Source organism: Rissa tridactyla, assembly GCF_028500815.1.
Source record: "Rissa tridactyla isolate bRisTri1 chromosome 24 unlocalized genomic scaffold, bRisTri1.patW.cur.20221130 SUPER_24_unloc_1, whole genome shotgun sequence".
NCBI lineage: Eukaryota > Metazoa > Chordata > Aves > Charadriiformes > Laridae > Rissa > Rissa tridactyla.
Genome location: NW_026529338.1, coordinates 105,646 through 129,774, shown reverse-complemented (window position 1 = coordinate 129,774; position 24,129 = coordinate 105,646). Strand labels below are relative to the sequence as shown.

The window sequence follows — 24,129 nt, the reverse complement described above, 5'->3', positions numbered from 1 at the left end:
GTCGCAGCACAGAAACAAGGCCAAAAGAGAGATGGGTTTTCTTCTCCAAACAAAGAAACTGAAAACCACAATAATACTCCCAAAAAAAAAAAAAAAAAAAAAAAAAGGGGGGGGGTGGGGGTGTGAAGGAAAAGCAGCATTCTCCCTGCGCTCTAAGGAACGCTCTCACCCTGGCTACAGCGAAAAGCCACGTTCAAGTGAAACGGTGCTGGAGTCCCGTCCCCCGTCAGCGACGCTAAAGCCACGCGGCATCGAGGACCGGGGCACGAGGGGCACGAGGGTCCCTCCCGGGGACGGCCCGGCTCCGCTGGAGCCTCCGAGCTTTCCCCGACTGAGGAGGGGAGCGATGGAGCCAGAGCATCGCTCCAGGACGGAGCCATCGCCCCCGGCTCCACACCCTGCTCCGTCCCTGGGAATCGTTGCCCGCACCCGGGACAGGAGCCTCGGCCCCTCCGCGTGCCTGAAAAAAAGTACTTTAGCCCTTGAAGACGACGGCTCAGGACTTTGGACCCATTTTCCTGCCCCACGGGGAGGGCGAGGGCCAGCAGCGAGAAGAAGAGATAAAGTGATGCCTAAATTCCTCCCAGAAAGGGAAAGAGCTGCAAGAGGCAAGTGCGGACTCGACAGCAATGTAAACAAGTCTCTTTTTCCAGTTCTCCTCTGTAGAATACTGAAAAGGATCTTCAAAAAGGATCTTTTAATTCAAGTTTCGTGAGTTTATTCTGGTTCCGAACTGAGGTAATTCGGTGCAGAAAGGTTAACACTTTCTTTCAAGCTAGAGGGTTGAGGGGGGGGAGCGGGGAGATGCAGGACAGGATCCGACGCCGGCACTGAAGGAGGGGACCCGCCGGCCCCACGAGCCGCTGCCGCCGCTTTGCCGAGAGCGGGGGCGAGGGGCATCGCTTTGCGGAACAGGAAAATCCCTCCGGAGCAGCCAGGAGCTTCTCCCCGGTCCCCACCGCCCGGGGACCGGAGGCCACCATCGCTCCCCGCTCCGAGATCTCGCCAAGGGGGAAATTTCTCGAGTGCTTTGCTAAACCAAGTGCGGTTTGGAAAGGGGACGGGGAGAGCGAGCTCCGCCGGCGAGCAACGGGAGGGCCCCGACCCCGCTTCCCCTTCCGGGGAAAAACTCCCTAATGTGAAACGTGAAGAAAATGTGCTTATCACCCAAAGGCCAAGACTGAAAACTTCATATTTGGTTCTAAGAGTTTGGCTTTGGTAAAAGAAAGAAACAGTGCGAGGGGACCTTCCCCGCGGGCAGCCACCAGCCCCCGCCGGGAGCCTCCCTGGAGCGGCCGGCTCCGACAGCACAACCTAAACCCAACAAACGCCACCCAAAACAGGAGCCACCTTCATTTAGAAACTACTTAATTTAAAAAAAAAAAAAAAAAAGACAAAAAAAAAAAAAAAAGACAAATCTAAAAAAAAAAAGACAAATCTAAAAAAAAAAGACAAATCTAAAAAAAAAAGACAAATCTAAAAAAAAAAAAAAAAAAAAAGACGTAATACCTTATTTTGGTTACAGAAATGCTTTTTCTCTCTGAAACGCCGGGCAGAAGAGCCACAGCGCGAGGCTGGCGCCGTCCCGTCCCCGTCTCGCTGGCAAAAAGGCGGCGAGCGACCCCCAAGGGCTCGGTGGGAGGGAGGGACCCCCTTCTCCCAGCTCCCGTCCCTGGGGGATCCCATGGGACACCCCCAGGAGCCCCGGCCCCGCGTTGGGCTGCGGAGGGGAAGGAGTCAGTGGGGGGGAAAGACGGTTCCCAAAATGCCTGTTGCCCTGTCGGCCCCTTCTCCTTCTCTGCATCCCAGTCTTTGGCTTGGAACAGACTCGCGATATGGAGAAAGAGTATTGGTTTTTTGCACGTGATACCATTACAGTAATTCAGAAGGAAAAAACAAACAAACAAACAAACAAACCCCCAAACACCAATGGGAAAAAAAAAAAAACAAAACCCCAAAACCAAACAGTGCAACATTCTCGACTGCTTCAAACCTGCATTATAAATATGATTTCTAAAATTTAAAAAAGAAAAAAAAAAAACCCAAAAACAAACAGAAAAAAACCCCTGATGACCCCACATACACACACGCTAATGAACCTGCCAAGATGCTGCGTTAGGAAAATAAACACAGACTTACTCAGGGTTGTGAATAAGGACTTTGAAGTGCATTATTTTTTTTCCTTATTAAAAGGCTAAAACTTTCAGAACATTTTTTTATGATTTTTGTTGTTTTTTTTTTTAAAGGTAAATGCTCGTTTCTTTATAAATAACTTTTTTTTTTAAAAAAAAAAGAAGCAACACTGACTCTCGCGCGGAAACGGCCACGCGAAACAGAGAATGACAATTCCAAAAAAAAAAAAAAAAAAAGAATCCAACATTTTGCCAAGAAAACAAACCAAACCAAAAAAAAACCAAAACCCAAAACCCCAAAAAACCAAAACCCAACCATCCAACAGAATCCCTAAAGTGCCTGGTGTGGGGAGGGAGGCTCCAGCAGCGCGTCCGCGGCCGGCCGGCCGCGGGGATGGGCAGCAGCACCCGTTTTTGCATATAAATGACAGCTGCCAAAAGGATTCTTTTAGTGTCCCAGGTACAGTAGATCTTGATTCAAGTGTTTGTATTGGAATCGAAGCGTGAGGAAAAGAAGTGACTGCGAGAGAGGAGCAGTTACAGTGGCACTTGGCGGGAGCTAACACCCACCCCGGCGCTTGCCAGACCAGCCATTTCCCCAAGACCCCCCCAACCCCCAAATCCCACCAAGAGTTCAGGCTTCCCCGTCCCGGCCAGGCGCTCGGGGGTGTCCCAGGCACTGGGAAACGTCTCAACCGATCTCAACCCACCCCCCAAAAGCCGGGAGACGGACAGACAGACAGACCCCCCCCCCCCTCCCCGTCTGCGGGGCAGCCATGGTGGCTCCGCCGGGAGAAGGCCGAAGCCCGCAGCATCCATCCCCCTGCCCGGCCGCCGGAGGGGTGCGAGCATGTCCCAAGCGGGAGAGGATGGAGAAGGGGTCAGGGGATGGGAACAGCTGCTCGTTAAGCCAATTAACAGCTTTGGCCCAGCCAGAAAGAGGAAGCGCTGAACTCTCGGCCTACCCGGCCACTCTAGAAGGCCTGCCCAGTCTTGTTCTCCTTTAAAGTGCCCTATATTTATAGAATTTCTAAATAAATATAATAAGATATTAGGTCACCCATAGTTTAAGCTACTCCGAGTAACAGCCGTCCAAGCCGATGGCGTTGTGCCGGTCCTTGCTGTAGGGGCAGGCGCCGCCGTTGGGCAGGGCCCCGCAGGCGGCCGTTTTGGCTGCGATGCCGCAGTTCTTGAGGAGGTTGAAGCTGAAAGAGCTGATGGCGTCTTTAGGTGGGAAAGGCTTCATGGTGGAGAGGATAAGTGCCAGGCAGTCGGCAACGTCCTTGTTGGGGGCGCATGCCAAGGCTGGGGTATGACCTAGAACAAAACCAGGGGGGAGTGAAGAACCGCCCTGAACAGGCGCTTTCCCCGGGGGAAAACGCTTCGACGGGGACAGTTTTCCCCCCCGCGTTGAGGGACACGGGCATCTATTTGTCTTTATCTCGAAAGACCCCGCTTCTGGGCGCCGGCAATGCCTGCAATCGCCGCAGCCGCCGCTTTGAAGCATGCCAGGCTCAGCAAGGAGAGGAATAAAAAGGCCTCAGAAGCCCTGGCAGCGCGGCAGACGCGATGGTATTTTTCACAACTTCAAGGTGTTCCAGCAGCGCAAGATCTCTGCTGGGAGAAAAAGCTTCTGGCCACAAAAAAAACCAAACAAAAAAAAAACAAAACACAGTTTCTGCCAACTTGCGAGCGAGTCAACAGCTTATTGCTGGGCTGGTTTTGTGCCTGGCAGCAGAGCCAGACAGCCAGCAGGAGACGCATGGTGGGGGTAAAAGACATATTCCAAACACCTGTGAGACCTGGAAATGCTTTTACAGGGGATCGCAGGGCGCTGACGTCCTCACCCCGGCTGTTGCCGCAATGCCACGAGCTGAGAACGTGCCGCTCAACCGCGGAATGGATGGAAAAATCCCTCTGATCCCGGCTGAGCGCTTCCCCAGGCAGCCCCCCGACCCCTGGGGACATCACACTGAACCCTCTTCCCCCGGGTACCCGCGAGGAAGACGCACCTTCTTCATCCACAGCCAGCACGGTGGCACCTCTGCTGAGCAGGGCCTGGACGACGGAGGCCAGCCCGTTCCGAGCTGCGATGTGGAGCGGCCTGGGGTGGAGGGGATGGGAGAGGAAAAGGCGGCGTCAACCCGGCAGCGGAGCCTCCTGCCTCAACACCCCGTGTTACAACAAGGGGACCCACGAGCAGCTCCCAAGGGCAGAAACCCAGGGCCTGACGGCTCCTGAGCTCACCCGCTCGCGCACCGAGCTGGGGCAGAGCTCCTGCCACCCCTGAAGCATCACCCCCACCCAGCAAAGCCCTGCTTTCACCCCCCCGTCCCCCCCGCCCCGGTGCCAGCTGTCCAAATACTCACATTTGCAGAGCACTGTTACTTGCATTGATAAGGCCAAGGTCTTGGGTTTCCCCCAGGATCAACAAGGCACACTTTTCATGGCCCTGGAAAGGAGATCGGACTGTTTTTAGTGCCGGAGCAGGACGGCAGGGGCAGCGGAGGGGACCTGGTGCTGTCTGAGCGGAACGTGATTCCCCGGGATACAGAAACATTCCCTAAAACCGACCGCCTGCAACAGTTCACCACTTTGGCAGGGCCTGAGAAGGCGAGCTGCTGTCCCTTCCATCTCCCCTGCAGCGTCTCCTTCTTTGCGTGGACACACTGATCGCAAACCTCCTGCTCCGGAATCACCATGAGCTCAGAGGGGACCCCCCGGAAAAATACAGAGGGGGCTGTGCTACAACCTAAACAGCTCAAAACTGAATCAGGAGCAAATGTGCAGGTCAAGACAGGTCAGCATGCAGGCAGAGCAAGCCCAGGGCCCTCGCCTCCGCTCCGGCAGGGCAGGAGCAGGCAGACAACCCTTCTCATTACGGTGGCAAGGCTGAAGGTGACGGTGACCGCAATCACGGCTGCGAGCGGCCGGCTCCCTACCTTGCTGCAGGCCAGGTGAAGAGCTGTGTTCTTGTTGACATCCAGCACAGTTATATTTGCTTTTGCTTGGTACAGCAGGAACTCTGAAACGAGGAAAGACAGCTGCTGTTGAGAAGCAGCGGCACAGAACCCAGCAATGTGGGGCAGTGGCCATGTGCTGAGGGGGCAGGAGTGGGGCAGCTGCCCCAGCGTGCCCAGGAGGAGAGGGACAGCCCAGCTCCTGCGGGACGCGGTGACGGAGGAGGCACAGGGAGGCTTCACAGCCTGCGCTGGGGAAAGTGGCTGCCAGCCACGTACCGACTGCTGCGGTGTGCCCGTTCTCAGAAGCCATCATGAGAGGAGTCCTCCCCAGCTTGTCAGTCGTGTCCACCTCGGCTTGGTGGCGCAGAAGCAGCTGTAAACCATGGATGTTGTCTGCAAAGGCAGCAGCGTGAAGGGGTGTCCTGGGAAGAGGAGAGAGCGGGTAAAAAGGAGGGCACAGCACCCACCCCAGCCTACAAACACATGTGGGGACGCCACAGTCCCTTTGTGCCACGGGAAGTCACGTGGAAATCACTGCAGGAGTCACAGCCACCACCCAGCAGCACCGGGGACGAGCCTGCGCTCACCTTCCTTTGGCATCTCTGCTATTAACAATCTTGGCACCTAATGCTTCCACCAGCATTTCAGCAGTGCCGTCCTGGTTGTTAATTCTGCGGTAGGGACAAGAAGGAAAGTTAGAACAAGACTAAGCAGCATTAGCACGTCTGCAGTGGGAGCGAGCAGCACATTCCCGGGGCTTGGATGCAAAGAGTAGCTGGTCTGGAGTTGTTCAGGGTAAAACACCCCTTCACCCTTCTTGGTATTACTCAAGGAAATGCAGTACCACGCCAGACAACAGCCTTGCCTGGCCCTCTGCTGCTACGGGTCCCACGCCAGGCACAACGTGGCCATGCCTCCACCCTCCTCATCCCTCCACAGCTGCCCAGGGCAGCACATTCCTTCCTCTGCCGGCTGCAAACCAAGGAATCACCGTCAGCCCCCAACCCCTCTGCAGGACTCACACCACCCCAGACACCTCGGAGGAAGGCGGCACAGGACAACGTGGAACCCTTCTCCCACTAGAGCCCATCTCCAGAGCCTCGTGGGAAGCCCGCAGACTTCCTGAGACGCTCCACAACCAAAGAGCGGAGACGAGCCATCCAAGAAGGGCAGCAAAGGCTGAACCATCAGCCCTTGGCAGCTCCATTAGCTCCATCGAGCCGAAAGCCTGCTGGCACGACAGCCTGTACATGACAGCCCTGGCTGTGCTGCGTGCAGCCAACGAGGCAGTTGCTTTACAGCTCCCCGGGGACCTCCAGCCGCCCAGCAGCTGCCCCCCTGCCACAGGGGGAGCTGAGATGGGCAGGTGGTACCACCCCCAGGAGCTGCTGCTGCCCAGGAAAGAGCCCTTGGCAAGAAAGGCAGGGTTTGGAGCTTCTCCGCTCGGACCACGAACCCCCTCTCCCACATCACCTGGCTGGGAAGAACCCAGGGCAGGTCCCGGGCGCCACTTACACTGCACAGTGCAATGGAGTAAAGGGGTTTCCTTCTAGGTACGCAAACGGATTGTGTTCAAGTAACAATTCAAGACAATCTTCATGTCCTGTGAGGAGAGAGGGACAGAAATACATCAGTACCCAGCCTGCGGTTCCTCACCTGTAATAGAGCAAGAAGGGACAGATGTCCCCTCTGGTTCTCCCCACATCCAAAGGGGACCCAGACGTCCCAGAGGCTGCCCCGGACCAGTGGCACCAAAGCGCCCAAACAAACCCATTCCCAGCAGAGGCAGCTGTTTTGTTTCCTCTCCGGCAGCAAAGCTGCTGCACTTCAGGAGGTTTCTAATTCCACACCACCTCCTGAAGGACTTCACAGCCATGTTGCTAGCTTCCCTTTGAAACGCTGAGACTCCCCTTCCTGTTGCCGTATCAGTCCCACCATTCCCTGCAGCCAGGGTGACGGCCAAGTAATCCTATCAATCCAGCAGTCCTGGAGGAAGCAGGCTCAGCTGTTCTATAATAGCTGTTTTCAATATTTCATTCCTTTTTTTAAGGAGCTTGGCAGGGGGAGAAAAACTCCCTGCCTGCCTCCCTCCCAGATTCGTGCCATCCTTTCCACCACTGGGCTGACAGCTCCCAAAGCAAAGGGATAACCTGGCCCTCCCTGGCTCCCTCCTCCCCATCGATAGCCGGAGCAGCGGTGGGTGGGGGCCCAGCCCAGGTCCTTACCACTGTATGAAGCCCAGTGCATCGGTGAGTAACCGCTGTAGTCCACCACAGAGTCCAGAGGGTCAGTAGAGAGGGCTGCCTGCAGCAGGGTCCTCAGGATTTCTAAGTGCCCGCACGCCGACGCAAAGTGGATCGGGGTCCGGCCTTTGAAATCCCGACACAGAACGAAGGCATCGTGGTCCAGCAGGGCAGCCAGGCAGTCCTCACAGCCCGTCACAGCCTGTGCCCAGGAAAGAGGACCAGGAGGTCAGATCTCACCCTTCAAACGTTTAACAACAGAACTACCCCCTTCTTCCACAGCATCCTTCTCAAACGCTGCACCTCAGGAAGGGAAAATGGGCTCTTTCACTGAGGACTCTTGCAACGAAAAGAAACCACCAGCTTGTTCTCCAAGCAGCCTCTGTGCAGGACGACGAGCAGAAGCTCGTCCCGGCCCCAGGGATGTACTCACCCCTCGGTGCAGGGCGGTCCTTCCCCTCTTGTCCGCTGCGTCGGCTGTGGATCCCTTCTCCAGCAGGAGGTGGACACAGTCAACGTGGCCATTCATGATCGCCAGCATCAGTGGGGTTCTGCAGGGGGGAGAGGCAGCAGGGCTTGGAAATCAGCCACGTTCAAGCATTGTCCCCTCTCCCCTGTCCCAGCCACCCCGCAAGGGCCTGACCCCGCGCCACACAGAACCCAAGAGAAACATCCCGATAAACTCACTGGCCGTGGATGTCCATGACGTCGGTGATGTCTGCCCGCTCCCCGCTGTCTATCAGGAGGTGCAGGGAATCGGTGTTCCCGTTGGCAGCTGGAGACAATGCAGGAGGAAAGGAGGAATCACACACGCGTTCAGACGGGTCCCCTCCTTCCAGCCACCGCCGCAAACCAAAGGAAGGGGCTCGTGCCCAGCAGTCAGGCACACGTGGCTGAGCAAATTCGTTAGGTGGTTGCCAGGCTACAGGATTGATTAGCACGTGCACGGGCTGAGCTGAAGACACGTGTGTGTGCAGAAGCTGCTGGTGTTGTCTCTCCCACCCGCTGCTGAGCCACTTGGACCCTTGGCTTCTGCTGGCACATCACAGCAGGCTGCGCTGGCCCCATCCTGCCTCTAAGCATCATCCTGAACCACGGCACCTTCCCTCTCCCCAGACAGCAGCCGGGTGAACGGGCATCCTCGGCAGCGGTGGCACCGATGGCTGGAAGGGCTCTGGACACACTCCCTTGCTGCCCCCAACCGTCCCCTGCCCCATCTGCCCTCTGTCACCTGCAGCATGGAGAGGGGTCCACTTCCTCTTCCTCTCCTTCACCAGGGCGGACGCACCGTGGCTGGTGAGCACCTCCACGCACTCCGTGGAGCCTCTCTCCGTGGCGAGGTACAGCGCCGTCCGCCCCTTGTGGTCCCGCACGTCGAGGTTCACGAGGGTTTCGGCAAGTGTCTTTAGGGCTTCACAGTGACCATTATAGGCCTGAGGACAAAGCAGACCACGATAAAGCGGTGCCTGGAGAGGCTGAATCCAGAAATCCTCACCTTGGGACAATTCCTGCGCCCTGGCTCCCTCCAGCCAGGTGAGCTCCTGCCCAGCCATTGCCTCTCGTTTGCACTTGGGTCCCACACAAAGCCCTTGCCCACTCCCGCCCACACTCAGACAAAGGAGGTGGCTCCAAACAGCAGCAACCAGAAAGCCCTGCAGAGGGCAAGGAGTTTAACACACAAATCGAAGGGACTTTGACCAACGGCCTATAGGGAAAGCTGTTCCCCAGCCAGCGGCACCTTCCCTCCATTGCCCCACTCCTCACCGATGGCTGCGGGGACCCAGCCCGCGCTGCCTGGGAGCGGGCACCTCTCCAGGGCTCAGCGTGAACCCCACAGGCAGCCAAGTGCCCTCCGCAACCCCGGGGTTGGGCCAGCCATACTTACAGCTAAGTGCAAAGGGCTGACTGGAATGGTGCTTTCCACGTCCTCCAGGCAGTTAAAAGACATTTCCAGGAGCTGCAACGACAACAACACAACACCATAACTGATCCCGGACTCTCGGAGGCTTTGACAGACACCCTGTCCAGCAGCAGGCTGCAGAGGCGTTCGAAAAGCTGCTCATCTGCTTCAGAGCAATCTGAATTTCAGGACGGGACCTTCCTTAACCTGGTTTTGGGCCCTACACAGTCAGTCAGGTCAAGTCCCTGCTATCCCGAAGCCTCCCCACTACTCATATGATTTCCTACGCCCACACGGCCGCGAGCTTACCCCGTAACAACGCGGGCACTTCAGAGTTACAAGGCATTTTCTGTACTGCAAGAGTTCTTCCTTGGCACGGGTCTCCAGGCTTTCTTTTAAAAGCCCAGCCTTGCTCTATTTGCCAGGGATTTAAGCAAGACATCCATACGTCCCCCTGTGCCAGGTAACAAAGCTCCTTTCTCTCAGGCATCTCGCTCAGGCCCAGGTCTTTCCCGCCATGATGTTCCCAGCACAATGGCTCCCCAAAAGTCCCCGTGCTTTTTAATCAGCACATCTCCCTTCCTCCTGGACAAGCCCTAACACCGTCGTGCCTACAACAGGCAGAGTCCTTTAGCCACACCGTAGGGCTTGACGTGTTCCTTAGGGGGGGCTTCCCCCCCTTCTCCTGGCAGCACAGAGGGTTTTCTCGGGCTCACTCACCAGTTCGAGGTTCTGCCTGTTGCCGTACGCAGCTGCATAGTGGACAGCAGTATATCCCTGCTTGTCCCGGAGGGATGGGTCAGCACCATTATCCAGCAAGAACTCTAAACAACTGCGACGAGCAAGAGAATGGGGAGACGAAGAAAAAGGGGAGGTTGGAGAGGCAGAGCTTTGCGGGCCCGTCCCGTCCCCCCCCCAGCTTTGATCCCAGAGCGGATGCTGTACTGATCCCCTCAAGACACGGAGCACATGCAAAGCGCACGGGAAGCGGGGACCCAGAAGCGATGGCCAGGTTTGCCTCCAGGATCAAATCAGCAGATGTTTCCTCCAAGGCATCACTGCTCAGTTCAGCGTTAAGCAGAAGCAAGGCATTTCTAGCGGCTGCATGCAGGGGTCTGGGAAAGGGGTAAACAACAAACAACTGCCAGATGGAGCTGCGGCGCGGACTCACAAGAATGCCTCCTTCAGCCTGGACTCCTTCAGTGGCTCCTCATCAGTGTCATGGCTGTTTCCTGAATGAGTCTCTGCTCTGAAAGGTCAGAGACCTGCATCAGTTCGCTGACCGTCCCCCTCCTACCCACACTCCTCCAAGCGCTCCCCTCTGCGCAAACCACCGAGCGCCAGCAGCAGGGAGGTGGCCAGGGAACAGCAGAGCATGGCCGCCCAGCCGTGCGCCATCGTCTCCAGCCCCCAGCAGCGAGGAGCGGGCGCCCCAAGACACTCACCTCCTGTACGTATCCGAAGCAGCAGCATAGTGTAAGGCGGTACAGCCTTTACAGTCAGCCTCGTTAATACTGGCTCCTGCCGTGACCAGCGTCACCGTACACTGATAGCTGCCGTTGGCAGCCGCGTAGTGCAGTGGAGTTCTGGGGAGGGGGGGAAAGGAGAAGGGGGTTTAGCAGCGCTGCCGGTCACACAGATGGAGAAACTCGCCTGGCACCAAGGCAGGACCCAGGGAGGCAGCCACCCCCCCAGCTGCTGAAGGAGGGAGCTCAAAGGTTTGGGTCAGCAGCTCCTTCTGAAGAGCCAGAGCTGGACCTCTTGGGGTGAGAGGGGGTGAAGGAAGCAGATTTAGACACCGAATGCAGCAAAGCTCTTAGGAATGTCCCAACCCAAACCCAGGCTCGGTGCGCTCCAGCTGTTTTAGGACTGGAGGAATCACCCTCGCTCCCTTGCAAGACCCACAGCACGCTTACCTTCCAAATTTATCTCTCCTCCTCAAGTCAGCACCGCTGCTCAACAGCAAATTAAGACATTCAACGTTCCTACGGGAGGTAGGGAGATGAGTTAGACACCGATCGGAAGGAACCGCAGCAGGAACGCGATCTCCTTCTTGTTGCAGACAAGACACCCCCGCTCCTCACCCGCACGGACGTGCCGAAGCTCAATTCGGCTTCTCATCTTTGGGCAGCGCAAGAGCCGCAGCCATGGCTGGATGCTGCGTACACAAAGCTCTTCCCTGCTCTCCAGTGAAACAACCCTTCATGCTTCCTGCCTTACCGGCGCTATCCCGCACTGCGCGGAGCTCTCAAACAAGCAGGCAATTATCAAGAGACATTAGCCATGGCATTAGTGCAGCTGACGCACTGGATTTTTATGCTACAAAAAAGATGTAGGTTTTCTGGCTTCTGCGTCAGTGCTCTGGTCCCGCCGCTCAGGCAGGGTAAGAGAGCTGCGATGCCGAGGGACGGCTCCGGGGACGGCTCTCAAGCATCGCACAGACGTAACGGAGACGAGGTCCTCCATGGGACTCCACGCCTCTGCCGTATCGCTGCAGCCGCATTCCCCCTCAACGCACCGCGTGAAATCAAACTCCCTGGCAAACAATACGAGGCATTTATGCAGCCAGCTAAATCCCTGCTGCTTTTTAGGCATCAGCTTGTGAAGCCCTTTACAAACTCCCAGCCAAGGAAGCATCTTAGCCCCATTTTAAAGAAGGGTAAACAGCCACGGAGGGGAGCGACCCAGGTTGAGTCACAGAGTCAGGGGCAGAACAGGGCCAAAAGGTTTCCATTTTCATTCCTGCTTGAAACACAGGTTTCCGCTCTCCCCCATAGCCGGGAACGGCACCCAGGGGTCCGACTCCCAGCCCTGACCAAAGCACTGCGCTGGGCTGCCCATGCTGGAGCCGAGGTTTGGGCTGGGGGGCAGGCTGCGACCTCCCTGGCGGCAGCGTGGGACCGGCGCCCCGTGCAACAGCTCACCCTCCAGAAGCAGCAGCGTGGAGGCAAGTCCTCCCGAGGTTGTCAGGCGTGTTGATATCGAAGCCTGCAGACAGCACGTGCTCATTGCTCAGCGAGGAGACGATACTGTACAACTGACCTGGGGGGACAGGAGGGACAGGGGGTCAGGGGGAAGCTGGAGGGTCCCCTGAGTGCCCCCACTGCACGAGGGGCGGCCGAGCCACTCACCTGAGGAAAGTAGCTTACGGCAACAGTCTGAAAATCCAAAGAGAACAGCTAAGTGCAGAGGGAACATGTCGTGGATCCCACGCCTGCCGGGAGACGAGAAGGGAGTCAGGATGGAGCATTTCTGCATCCTCCAGCCCAGGGCAGGGGAAGGGAGGAAAAGCCTTTCCCTACCTTGCAGTGTCAGCACCATTCGTCATCAAAGTACTAATTAGCAGCTCGTGGCCATATCTAGCAGCAACATGGAGGGGGGTATTGCCGTATTTGTCAGCACAGTCAATCTCGCTGCCTGGAAAGGAAAAACCAAGTGTTTTGCCAGTGAGTCTCTGCGTTCTAGTCCTGAGCAGCCCAGGCTGTTCCGACGGCCGCGTCCCTGTCTCAGGGACACAGCTAATAACTCCAGTCCTTTCAGCATCATGCAGCAGGAGAACTGCAAGCTGCTCTCTGAGCTGAGTGCTTGCTTGTATCCTGCAAACCCAGGGCATTAGATCTCTCCCCTTGCCCCTGGAGGGGATGCATTCAGCCCCGGAGGTCTCCAGCTGAACCCCTGGGGTGTCTGCCAAGCCTGCAGCCCTCTTACAAGAATATTGTCTTTCAGGCTGGACGTGGCGGTGGGAATGCTCTTTGGCTGCTGCAGCTCTGACCCAGCTGGAATTTCAGTCCCCTGGTTTACACTTCGCTGCCCTTAAGGGCACGCACGTTCCCTGCCACCCCCGAGCAGCACAGGGCCACCGGCAACAGCCCCAAGAGCACAGAAGTGAATCTGAGTGATAATTGTAGAGCTCCTAAACGCTCCGAGCAAACACTCAGGGGGGTCCTGGAGGCAGGTGCTGAGAAGCCACAAGAAAAGGCCGGGGTAGCCCAGGGCCGGAGGAAGAAGCCACTCACCATTCTGAATGAGGATCTGCGAACGCGTGAACCGTCCGTGAATGGCAGCCATGTGCAAAGGGCTCTTCCCTTCCTTACTCTGCAGAGAGCAGAAAACCACGTCGCATCAGGCTTCCCACCACCCTTCCCCGAGCTCTCCCACTGGGCCGCGGGTCCCCGCTCCCCCCATCCCCTCGGTGCCAGACCTGAAAGTTGACATCGGCCCCATTGTTGACGAGGAGCTCTAGACACAGGGCCCCATTGGTAGAGACGGCAGCAAAGTGCAGAGGGGTGAAGCCCTTCTCGTTAGGCTGATTGACGTTGGCGCCGTAATTGACCAGCTCGTTGGCCACGGCATCTTGGCCCATGTAACAGGCAATGTGAAGTGCAGTGTTACCGAAGGAATTTGGTTCATCGATCTGTGGGAGCAATACACCCCGGAGGATTTGGGGATTCAGAAACACAAAAAAAAAAGGCAGCTGAGAACCAGCCAGGGCTCCTGCTGCCACCCAGCACCCTCTCCTGCTCCTGGCTCCAAACTAGCCTGCACCCAAGCCCACCCTCCTCGTAGCCGTGGGCGTCTTACCTCGACTCCCAGCCTCAGCAGGTGACGCACGACTTCGATCTGGCCGCTGGCCGCCGCGGTGTGCAGCAGGGTGTAGCCCTTCTTGTCCTTACACATCACATCGGCTCCTCGGGCCACCAGCAGCTTCAGAACCTCCAAATGCCCTGTCCGGGAGACAGCAGTAAGAGCCAGGGGACCCCAGAAAACGGAGACCTGGGAACAGTGGCCTTTGGGGAGCCCCACCACCCTGAATGGTGAACCCATAGCCAGCAAGCAACACGGGAGAAGAAACCGGACCGACATCCGGGGGGAAAACCTACCTAGGAAAGCTGCCCAGTGGATGGGCTGGCGGTCCTTCTTGTCGCAAGTACTCAGGCTGGCCCCTTTGTTCAACAGCAGGTTCACCATCTAGACGGGGAGAAGCGGCGAGAGGCAAGGCTGAATTCCTCCCCGCTTGCGCAGACAGAGGTGCCTTCGCCACCTGCGAAGCCCAGACCCAGGAAGGGGGACACGTGTGGGGTGCCCTGTGGCCCAACCCGCCTGTCCTACCTCGAGGTGGCCGCTGTGCACGGCGTGGTGCAGCGCCGTGCGGCCCGTGCGGTCCGCGACATTGACAGTGCTCAGCAGGGGGATGATGGCCTCCACGCACTTGGTGGCCCGGTTGGCAGCGGCGACGTGCAGAGGCGTTTGCCAATACTTGTCGCGGGCATTGACGTCTGCCGAGTGCTTCAGGAGGAGGTGAAGTGCCTTCTGGCGGGAGCAGAGGAAAGCAGAGCTCGAACCCAACCCGCTGGAGCCCCCAGAGCCCTCCAGCCGGGTGGGGGAAGCTGCGGCTCGGTCCACCTCATGCTTTCAGCACGCACAGGGCCGCCCAGATCCACCCCGAGAGCCAGAGGGGGCTGAGCTGAAACTGCACCGCACACTCAGGTCCGGCTTCTCCCCACCCCGCCAAAGGAAAGGACTTGTTTGCATTCGTGTCCCCCACACCATTTTGAAGCCTCCACTATGGCTGTGTTTCAGGATGTTATCACAGAGAGAGGGCGAGAGAGGTAAAGACAGCGTGAGAGAGGCTCCAAGACCGAGCAGGGAAAAGGAATCTTCCCTACACAAATCCTCCAGCTTTCAGCTGGGCGGCTCCGGCTCCTTCCAGGCTGGAGTTTGGTGTGTGGGACCCGAACGAGCCGGGCTCATCCCACCCGAGTGCAGCTGTGAAACGGCTCCCCGGGGGTACCGGCACGGGAGAAATACCTCCGAGCCACGCGATTTCCCTGTAAGTGAGCATTCGCCCGTGACTCATGAGGTGCAAAGCGCCTGGGGGATGACAAATGTGACCCACTGACCTATATTTGGTAATTATTTCCCCCTTGCTGCTGGTAGCGGCTGTTTGCCGCAACCCCACGTTTTCCTTGCTAGGGTTTGCAGGCTGCCCGCTTCCACGCAGCGCCGCAGCAGCGCTTCCAACGATCCCAGCCCCACGGCTCACGCTCTGTTCCTTTCTCCCGGGGCTAACCGATACAACTCCCGGCTGGGAGAAGCACGTGAAACGGCCGGGCAGTCCGTAAACCCAGGAATCCTAGGGAGCAGGCTCCAGGCAGGAGAAGTGGCGAAGCACAGAGGCATTTCGGGAAGGCTGCTCTCAGGAGCTGGCACTGCCGGAGCCCTGTGCCAAGCATCCCGGGGAAGAAGGGAGCGAGGGAGGTGACTCCCCAGCATATCTGAGCCGAGGCAGAGAAGGAAACCGAGCGTGCTCAAATTCACAGACAAGCAGCACTTCAGACCTGACAGGAAAACAGTCTCGGCTTGCCGAGCTCCCACATTTTAGCGGCTCACAGTAACTGTCCACACACGTTCGCAGCAAACGCCTTCAGTAGAGGTTTGCGCTAATGTGTTTCATCCCGCGTCTGCTGCCGATTAAGACAGTTCGTGCAACCAGCTGATGTGTGGTAACTCGCCCTGGATGTCAGTCAGGGCTTCGGATCCCCTGGCTCCAACCAACACGACCGCAGAGTTTCTTGCTCTCCGGCAACTCAAAACAGGACAAAGTTAAGTGGGATGAAGTTAAGCCCACAAAAGCTAAACGTCAGGAAATCTTTCCAACAAGATCCGTTGGAATCAGCTCCCGAGAGAAAGGGTGAGAGTCCCATCATCCCTCAAAGAAATGTAAAGCTGGATTAGACAAAGCCCCGGGGAAGGAGGGAAAGGCAGGGAGGAGGATGTTGTGGGGAAAACACACATGCTAATTCCTGAAGGATGGAGGCAAGGGAACCGAGGAGATTTTTTTTCCAGCTCCCATTTTCAGCCTCTGAATTATGCCTTCGTCCCCTCTCCACTCGAACGAGACCACCCATCCCAGCCAAAAGCAGGCGAGATGGAAAAGAGAAGGAGAAGCACGGCCCCCTCCTCCCAGCAGCGCCCCCCTGCACGGAGCAGGCAGAGCCAGAGGGAACCTACCTCGTTACGAGAAGCCGCAGCGCGGTGTAACGGGGTGAGCCAAACAGTGTCCTTCGCGTTAACGTTAGCACCTGAGGAGGAACAAAAGGAGGGATCAGGGGGCAGACAAGTGACCGGCTGCCCCGTTTCCAGCGTCCCAGGACAGGTCTGCAGCTGCCTCTGAGGCGCCCACCGGGCAAAAGTGCCAGTTCTGCTGCGAGAGGGGACCTTGCACCGAGCCGTAGGTGGGACAGACCCTGTGAACTGCGAGAGGAACGAGCTACACCCCCGGGGAGACCGTGCTGGTGCGCTGCAAGGGAGATGGCAGGGCACATGCTGAAGAGACAACATTTCCCTGAGGGACAGCTTCCCCACTGAGCCAAAAAAACACATCCGAGACCCAGCGAGCAGTTGTGCTCCTTGCTTTAAAACAAGGCCACTTGAGACAGAAAACCAGAGCATTTCCTGGGAGCTGCGGTCGCTGTGGGCTGCGCCTCCGTATCAGGAAGGAAAGGTGAGAGATTACTGCCACCCCAGCTCCAGATTTGTGCTAGGCACTCAGGTCCCACGACCCCTGAAGCCCCTGCCCTTCTTTGCTGCTGAGAACTCAACATGCAGGCACGAAAAAATTCAACACAGGGCACATAAGGGCACCCCACGCTCTGCAGACGGGGCCGAACATCCCCGATCCTGTTTAACAAGCCCTCAGCAAAGGATTTCTCCAAGTCTCTCCTTGTCGGGTCACATAGGATCAGGCCGGCCTTGGGGTTCCTCCACACCAGCGGCAAGCAGCTGCGCAGCCCACGGTGCCCCGAGGTGTGCGCTGGCGAATGGCAGACGAGGAGACTCCCCCGTCTGCACCGCACGGGCGCAGGACCCAGGCACGGGGCTGAGGGTCTCTGGAGGGAACCGAAGGGCAGCTTTACGCCAAGTAACACAAGCCAAAAGCGAGCAAAATCCCCCGTTTCTCAGCCGACCCCTCTCCACGAGCAAGTGAAACTCTGCTCCCCTGAGCGTCTGGCGTTCAAGGCGACCCCTCGTACCTCCTTCTAACGCCGAACACCTTGCACACATCCCCCTCCTGGCTTGGTTTCCACCTCTGCTATTTCAGTTCCAAGGCGCTTCTCTGTCTGAACAAACCTCTTAGGATTATGGCAACGTTTCCTAATCTCCCCCTTGGCTGCAACCCCACTGGCTTAAGCATGAGCACACGGTTCCTTGGAAGGCGACCAAAAACTATTGCTCTGCACCCCTAAGGCCAGAGGAGATCAGAAAAGCGCCTTAAAGGCAGTGCCAGCTCTCGAGCCGAGTGCCCTGAGCCTTGGCCCTTACCTGACAGTATTAGGAGCTCGAGGATTGCAACATCTCCTATGTAGGCAGCAGCATGCAGCGGCGTTCGTCTTTCTTGGTCCTGAGCAGGGATGTAAGAAACAAAAACCGTCTGTGAGCTTCGAGGGCAGGGAGATGCCTCCATTCCAGCTTGCCCCAACACCTCCCGTAAGCACGTGCAGCATCTCGGGATGGGAGACAGGGAGAAAACCGCTTAAACTCAGCACCCTCCTGCAGCGTTCCGGGGGTGCGCTGCCCTTCCGGAGCTCCCCAGGTGCTGGGGTGGCCGGAGCAGAGGGTACCTTGGCCATAAGCCCAGGACAAGACGGGGATGCTGTGAGGGCTCTGGTCGCTCGTTTCATCCCCCCTCCGACTCCCCGGAGACCGACCCGACCCGGCTCCGGCGCTGTCGGACTTAATGAACGCCTGCAAAGCACTCTGCGATCCCAGATGAAAGCCTGGCCGCGCTCCGCCAGTGCACAGGCTGTCCCATTCCGCACGCTTTTATCCTCTCGGCCAACAATAAAACCCACAGAATTACAGACAGCTCCAACACCCGACCCAGACCTGCCAGCTGCCGAAGGGCAGGAAGGTGCAGAAGCCCCTCTCTGATCTTAGATTGGATGAGCCAAAGAAAAAATACCGTTCACTTCTGTTTAGTCAGGGCCGGGCCCTGGGTAACCTCTGCCTCCGGGCGTTTGGTTCAGGCTTCCCTTGGGGAACGTGCCATGTACTAAAGCCAAGAAGCAAACACGGAAAGAGACAGAAGAGTTTCAAGCCCCATATTTTGTGCTTGGGGGGAGCAGGAAAAAAAACCACCAAAACGTAATTGCTTTTCATTGGGTTAAAAACTGTTTGGAAAATGGTGGTGGTTTCATTATTTTTTTTTTTTTGGTCACAACTTGTGCTTGCACAACCAGGCAGGAGGATGTGAAAGTGAAACCCAGCTGTCAGGTCACTGAACAAGCAACAACATTTCCAAACCTGCACACAAAAAGGAAATTAAGTGTTAACAATTGTGGTTTTATTCCTTCAGCAGCTGCGCGAGAGCTCAGCGAAACAATCCCAATCCTCTCTCCGGACAAGAGAGGACGAAGAGCTGCCGGCTCCCCAACCAAAGCAGTCGTGGAAAAAAAAACAAACGACCCACAACCCATGCTATCTCTGTGTAATAAGCAAAGATACAATCGAATCGTTAGTCCCGCTGGCACACGGGCACCAGCGTGGGCCGCCCTCACCTTCCCGGGATGCCGGCCAGCGTCCGCCCTTGACCTCGGGGGTTTAACACCACGAGCCTTGGGTGTGCACCGGCCCCGGCTCCGCAGGCTGGGTCGGGCGAACGCCCTGATGAAGGGCTCGGCGAAACAAATAGGAACGTGCCAAAAATCCGGCAGCCGCCGGCAGCACAGCTGGGAGCGGCACGGCCCAGAGCCCCGGTTTAATGCCACGGCTCAGAGGAGACGGTGAACCAGAACGGGCTGCTCTTGCCCAGAGCTCACAATTTCGCCCGGCTTTTGGGCTGAGAGCGCAGGAATTGCTGACCCGGCACCAGTCCAACTGTGCCATCATGTCAGGCTGCGTTCCTTATCTGCACATCTGCCGCTGGTTTGTTAGCGGGGAAGCTCGTAAACCAGATCAAGGGAAGGCACGCTGACAGGTCAGACGGGAACGCTCACAGGCAGGTTTCACCCCTTCCCTCGCCGGAGTCCGGTCCCCACGTTCCACGTGAGGACAGACCACGCTCGTCACCACCAGACTGGCGCTACCGAGAGCTGCTCCCACAGGAGCCAGCCCGGCCGCTCGTGGGACCCGGGGGGATGTATCCGAACGGTGGCCGCCTCTCCCGGCCTCCCTGTCAAAACCACCCTCCGCCATCAGGCTTAGGGACAAGCGCAGCGGAAACCCCTCCTGACACTGGTGAGATGAGCTGGGCTTTGCCGAGCAGCTCAAATCCTCCTTCCCCTGAGGGGAACAACCTCACCTCAAGGCAGACCCGCTGCGTTCACGCCAAACTATGTTGGGTCACCATCCCAAAGCAGAAAAACGTAAACTGGCAAGGCAGTTTAAGCCGAGCCTCCGTGAAAATTCCTCCCCGACACCCCACAGCCTCTCAGAGATGCTCCGCGCGGCCGAGAGCTTTAGGAGGCTCACGCTGTCTCCTGGGGAGGAGCAGGAGTCCTGGTCTTCCACGTGCCCCATTTTACAGATGGCAAAGTCGAGGCAACCGGACAAAGCTGCAGAGCAAACAGTGGCCAAGCCAGGAGCAGAATCCAGAAATCTTTCGTTTCAAAATGCCAGCTCTGACCATCCTTGCCAAAAAGAGTCCCCCCCGCCCTTGACGGGGGGACATCTCACCCAGCTGAGCCTCTGCCCTCCTCTCTGCAGGGAAGGGAATGGGGAGAGCTGGGTGAGGGAAGGGGAGCGAGCACGGCCGGGCAGGACTCACCAGTACATTAATGTTCTCCTTCTGATTCAGCAACGACCGCACCTCCTCTATATCGCGGTTGAAGATGGCTTGGACCAGAGGAGGCTACAAAGGAAAAGAGAAGCAAGTCGTGAAGGTGGCACCACGTGGAGGACACGACAGGGAGGAGAACCAGCACCATCACGGCACGTCTCAGAGACACTGCACCAGCCCGATTCAGCCAGGACCTCGCTCCACGAACAAGCCCCCCGGCAGCTTCCTCACGTCCGTGGCCCACCAGCACCAGAGACCAATTTTTAAGCCAGAAAAGGTACTTTTCTCAGTTGTTTGTTGGCGAACGGACCAAGGAATCATTGGAAAAGCCTGCCCGCTTCCCGAGTCTAAGGAGCAGCACTGATCACAGCCCCGGCAGCCCACCTGCGGAGCCTCCAGCAGTGTGCCCGTGGCACGGCTTAGCTGGCCACACGCAGCACCCGGCCACAGGGAGGCAGGTCCGGCTCCCGCTACCTAAAGCTTTAGCCACAACGGCCAGAAAATCCTCCCTCTGAGCTGGCTGAAATCTCCAGGTACGAGACAGATCTTTGCAGACAGTGAATCGGGTTTCCTGTCACAACTAGGTGATGCCTCATGCTCTCCTGCAGAAGGCTGTGAATTTACTGCTGCTCTCCTGTCTTTTGAGTAACACCTACGATGCCACGCTGGCTCCGATGGCACAAAGAGCCCGGCAAAGCCCAGCCCGGAGCTCCTCCTGTATCCTGCTGCCCACATCTCAGAGACGTTACGGAGCGGACCTGGGTGAAAGCCAGGAGCGGAGCCCAGGCCACCGAGCCAGCCGGTGCCCTGGGCTGCAGGACTGGAGCTGCCCGAGCCGTCGGTGCAGCGAGGCCGGTCGGTGGTGAGGTGCTGCCCAACCTCCGGGCATCGGCCGAAAACTCTGCGCCCCATTTCTCAGGCCTGAAAACGCCATTTTCCTGCTGAGGGTTCCTCGGAAGCGGGGGCTGAGGCTGCTCTGGGTCCATTCAGCACTCGGTACCCCACAATCCTGCCAAATCCAACGCTCCCCTGCTCCGGCCAGACGAGACGCTGCTGCTTTTCGCACGTTAAGCCCAGGGTGCTGTGACCCCCAGCAGCCCCGGTACGCCCCAACAGCTGGGTCCAACAGCCACAACCGGCGAGCACCACTTATCTCAAGGTCTCGGAGGAACAACAGCGCTTCGTTTTCAAGGCAATCCCTTCTCCTCCCCGCTGCCCCACCGACCTCCCGCTCATCTGCTCACCCCACCGTCAAAGTAAGAGCAGTTAAAGACAGGGGGGAACACATCCCGGGTCAGAGGGAACGCGTGAGTCATTCCCCTGGAATGCAGCAGACTCAGCATCACTCGTTAAGACATTAAAAAAAAAATAAAAAAAAGGCTTTAGGAAAAAAAAAAAAAAAAAAAAAAAAAAAATCGCAGACGATAATTATGCCCTGAGCAGTCTTCAGTGGCGCGCGGTTTGCAGCAGTGCTGGGTCTGACACACCCACCCACCATTCACAGGGAAAGCTCAATGTTTTGGTTACCAAAAAAAAAAAAAAAAAAAAGTTCTATTTAAAACCCAGATCAATCCCTCGTCCTCACCCCTCCCCTCCTTCATCCACCCTGCCAGGCTCCAAACGCTCGCTGTATTAACCATACCGCAGGAATGGGCGGGGGGGGGGGACACACAGGACAGGGACACAGGCGTAAATATTTGGTTTCGAGGGGCCAGCAGCCCCCGAATCGAGGTGGATTAAGGCGGTTTATGTAAAACGCGCGAGGGAGAGTGGATGTCCAAGCGGGGGCCACTGCTCCGGTGACAGGGTAGGGGCAGCGGCCACAAGCCGGGAGAAGGTGAGGGGGCTGCGAGGGGATGGAGGGGGGGTCCCAAGCGAGACCCTGGGATGGGATGGGCCGGGCCAGGAGCTGGTGACACCAGGGTGGGGGCTGCCTTGGAACCCGGTGGGGAGACACCCTGCACCCCAGGAGTGTCCCCAAAATCGTGCTGGGGACACCCTGCAGCCTGGAACTGTCCCCAAAACCATGCTGGGGACATCCTGCACCCCACGAGTGTCCCCAAAACCCGAGGGGGAGACTCTGCACCCCAGGAGTGTCCCCAAAACCATACTGCCGACACTGCACCCCAGGAGTGTCCCCAAAACCCGAAGGGGACACCCTGCACCTCAGGAGTGTCCCCAAAACCCCAAGGGGACACCCTGCACCCCAGGGGCATCCCCAAAACGTGAGGGGGACACTGTGCACACCGGGAGCGTCCCCAAAACCATGCTGGAGACATTCCACACCCCGGAATTGTCCACAAAACCTGAGGGGAGACTCTGTACCGCAGGAGTGTCCCCAAAACTGTGCTGGGGACACCCTGCACCCCATGAGTGTCCCCAAAACCCAAAGGGGACACCCTGCACCCCAGGGGCATCCCCAAAACCTGAGGGGGACACTGTGCACACCGGGAGCGTCCCCAAAACCATGCTTGAGACATTCCGCACCCCAGAATTGTCCCCAAAACCTGAGGGGAACACCCTGCACCCTAGGAGTGTCCCCAAAACCCGAGGGGGACATCCTGCACCCCAGGGGTGTCCCCAAAACCCACGGGGGACTCCGTGCACCCTAGGAGCGTCCCCAAAGCCCAGCGAGGGCACCCCACCAACCAGGAGAGTGTTCCCCAAAACCCAAGGGGGACACCCTGCACCCCAGGGCATCCCCAAAACAGCACTGGGGACCACCCTGCATCCCAGAAGCGTCCCCAAAACCCGAGGGGGACACTGTACGCCCCAGGAGCGTCCCCAGAGCCCCGCGGGGACACCCCACCACCCAGGAGTGTTCCCCAAAACCCAAGGCGGAGACTCTGCACCCCAGGAGTGTCCCCAAAACCATGCTGGGGACACCCTGCACCCCGGAAGTGTCCCCAAAACCCGAGGGGGACACTGTGCGTCCCGGAATTGTCCCCAAAACCGTGCTGGGGAAACGCCGTAGCCCAGGAGCGCCCCCAAAACCCGCCGGGGACACGACGGGGGCGGCAGCGGGCGGCAGCGGCCCCGGGGTAGGCCGGGGTCCCGTCCCGGGGCTACCGGGACCGATGGTTCCCCCCCCCGGGGGTCTGCGCTCCCTGCGGCGGCGGGGGATCCCGTCCCGGGGCCCTGCCCTTACCGGGCCGGGGATCCCGCCCCCGCCGGGCCCCGGCGGCTGCGGGCGGAGCGGAGCGCGGCGATCCCGGCGGCGGGCCGGGGCGGCGGGGGAGGCCCGGCGGGCCCCAGCTGCGGGCGAGAGCGGGCCGGGAGGCCCCGTGAGGCGGCGGGCGGGGGGCCCCGGCCTGGGGCGGCGGCCGGGCCGGGCCCGGTGGCGGGCGGCGGCGGGGCGGACTAGGCCGCGCATCCCCGGTCTGGCGTGGCGGCGCGGGCGGGCGCGGCGCGGGGGGCGGCGGGGCGGAGCGGGGCGGGGGGCGGCGGTTACCTGGTCCGTGATGCTGAGAATCCCCATCTCGGGGCCGCCCTCAGCGCCCAGCTCCCGGCATCGGGCTCCGGCCGCGGCGGCTCCGCTCAGGCGGCTGGCGGGGCGGGGAGCGGCTGGGCCCGCCCACCGCCCGGGGAGCGGCCGCCGCCGGGCCGCAGCGCCGCCGCCGGCCGCCATCGTCGGGACCGCCGAGCCGCGGCTGGGGGGAGGGAGCTCTCCGGAGACCCCCGGGGGATCCCCAGGCCTCCCCCTGCTCCGCCAGGACACCCCGGTGGGCTTCCACCAGCGCAAGCCCAGCCCGCGGCCCCCGCACCGGGCAGGCGAGCATCCCACCCCGCCGCCACCGCTCGGGGGCCCGGCAGGAGCCACCCCTGCCCTGGCCCGTGGGGTCTGGAACCGCATCCCCTCCCGGGCGGCTGCCACCGGTACTGGGGCATCGAAGGTGCGCAGCCGTCGCCATGCAACCCGGGCGGCTTGGTACCGGGGTAGAGCTCTGCCCGCGTCCCCGCTGACGCCTCCACGCCTGCCCGAGGGACGCAGGATCGGGCACCGCTTCACCCGCTCCCCCATCGCTCCCCGCTGCACCCTGGCAGGCTCCAGGCGCTGCCTGCCCAGCTGCGGCCCTCCCTGCTTGGGAATAATGTTAAATCACAGACCCGCCGA

General features: G+C 58.8%; 1 protein-coding gene across 3 annotated transcripts; it reads right to left on the bottom strand.

Moving 5' to 3' along the window:
• Positions 1 to 1,445: 1,445 nt before the first annotated feature.
• ANKRD52 (ankyrin repeat domain 52) lies at positions 1,446 to 23,560 on the bottom strand. 3 transcript variants are annotated; one of them, XM_054187191.1, is made up of 28 exons: positions 23,467 to 23,560; positions 20,004 to 20,087; positions 17,561 to 17,639; positions 16,250 to 16,320; positions 14,348 to 14,548; positions 14,119 to 14,206; positions 13,820 to 13,962; positions 13,440 to 13,652; positions 13,255 to 13,333; positions 12,541 to 12,655; positions 12,370 to 12,452; positions 12,163 to 12,280; positions 11,155 to 11,223; positions 10,684 to 10,824; positions 10,410 to 10,487; positions 9,959 to 10,070; positions 9,224 to 9,295; positions 8,570 to 8,771; positions 8,026 to 8,113; positions 7,772 to 7,889; positions 7,321 to 7,540; positions 6,611 to 6,698; positions 5,683 to 5,766; positions 5,372 to 5,517; positions 5,075 to 5,157; positions 4,502 to 4,584; positions 4,145 to 4,236; positions 1,447 to 3,449 (listed from the first exon to the last, which is right to left on the bottom strand). In XM_054187191.1, exons 1-28 carry the CDS (start codon positions 23,491 to 23,493, stop codon positions 3,205 to 3,207), a joined length of 3,222 nt encoding a protein of 1,073 aa, XP_054043166.1. In that variant the 5' UTR covers positions 23,494 to 23,560; the 3' UTR covers positions 1,447 to 3,204. The 3 variants fall into 3 exon arrangements, with proteins under 3 accessions (XP_054043168.1, XP_054043167.1, XP_054043166.1); XM_054187193.1 differs by lacking the exon at positions 5,683 to 5,766 and having other exon boundaries at positions 1,446 to 3,449; XM_054187192.1 differs by lacking the exon at positions 10,410 to 10,487 and having other exon boundaries at positions 1,446 to 3,449.
• Positions 23,561 to 24,129: the final 569 nt, after the last annotated feature.

Coding starts and splice junctions, on each gene's coding strand:
- ANKRD52 (XM_054187191.1), bottom strand. CDS start 23,493: ATGGGGATTCTCAGCATCACGGACCAG. Junction 14,207..14,347: donor TGCACAGCGGCCACCTCGAG/GTAGGACAGGCG, acceptor CTCCCCGTCTAG/ATGGTGAACCTGCTGTTGAA. Junction 13,963..14,118: donor CCACTGGGCAGCTTTCCTAG/GTAGGTTTTCCC, acceptor TCTCCCGGACAG/GGCATTTGGAGGTTCTGAAG.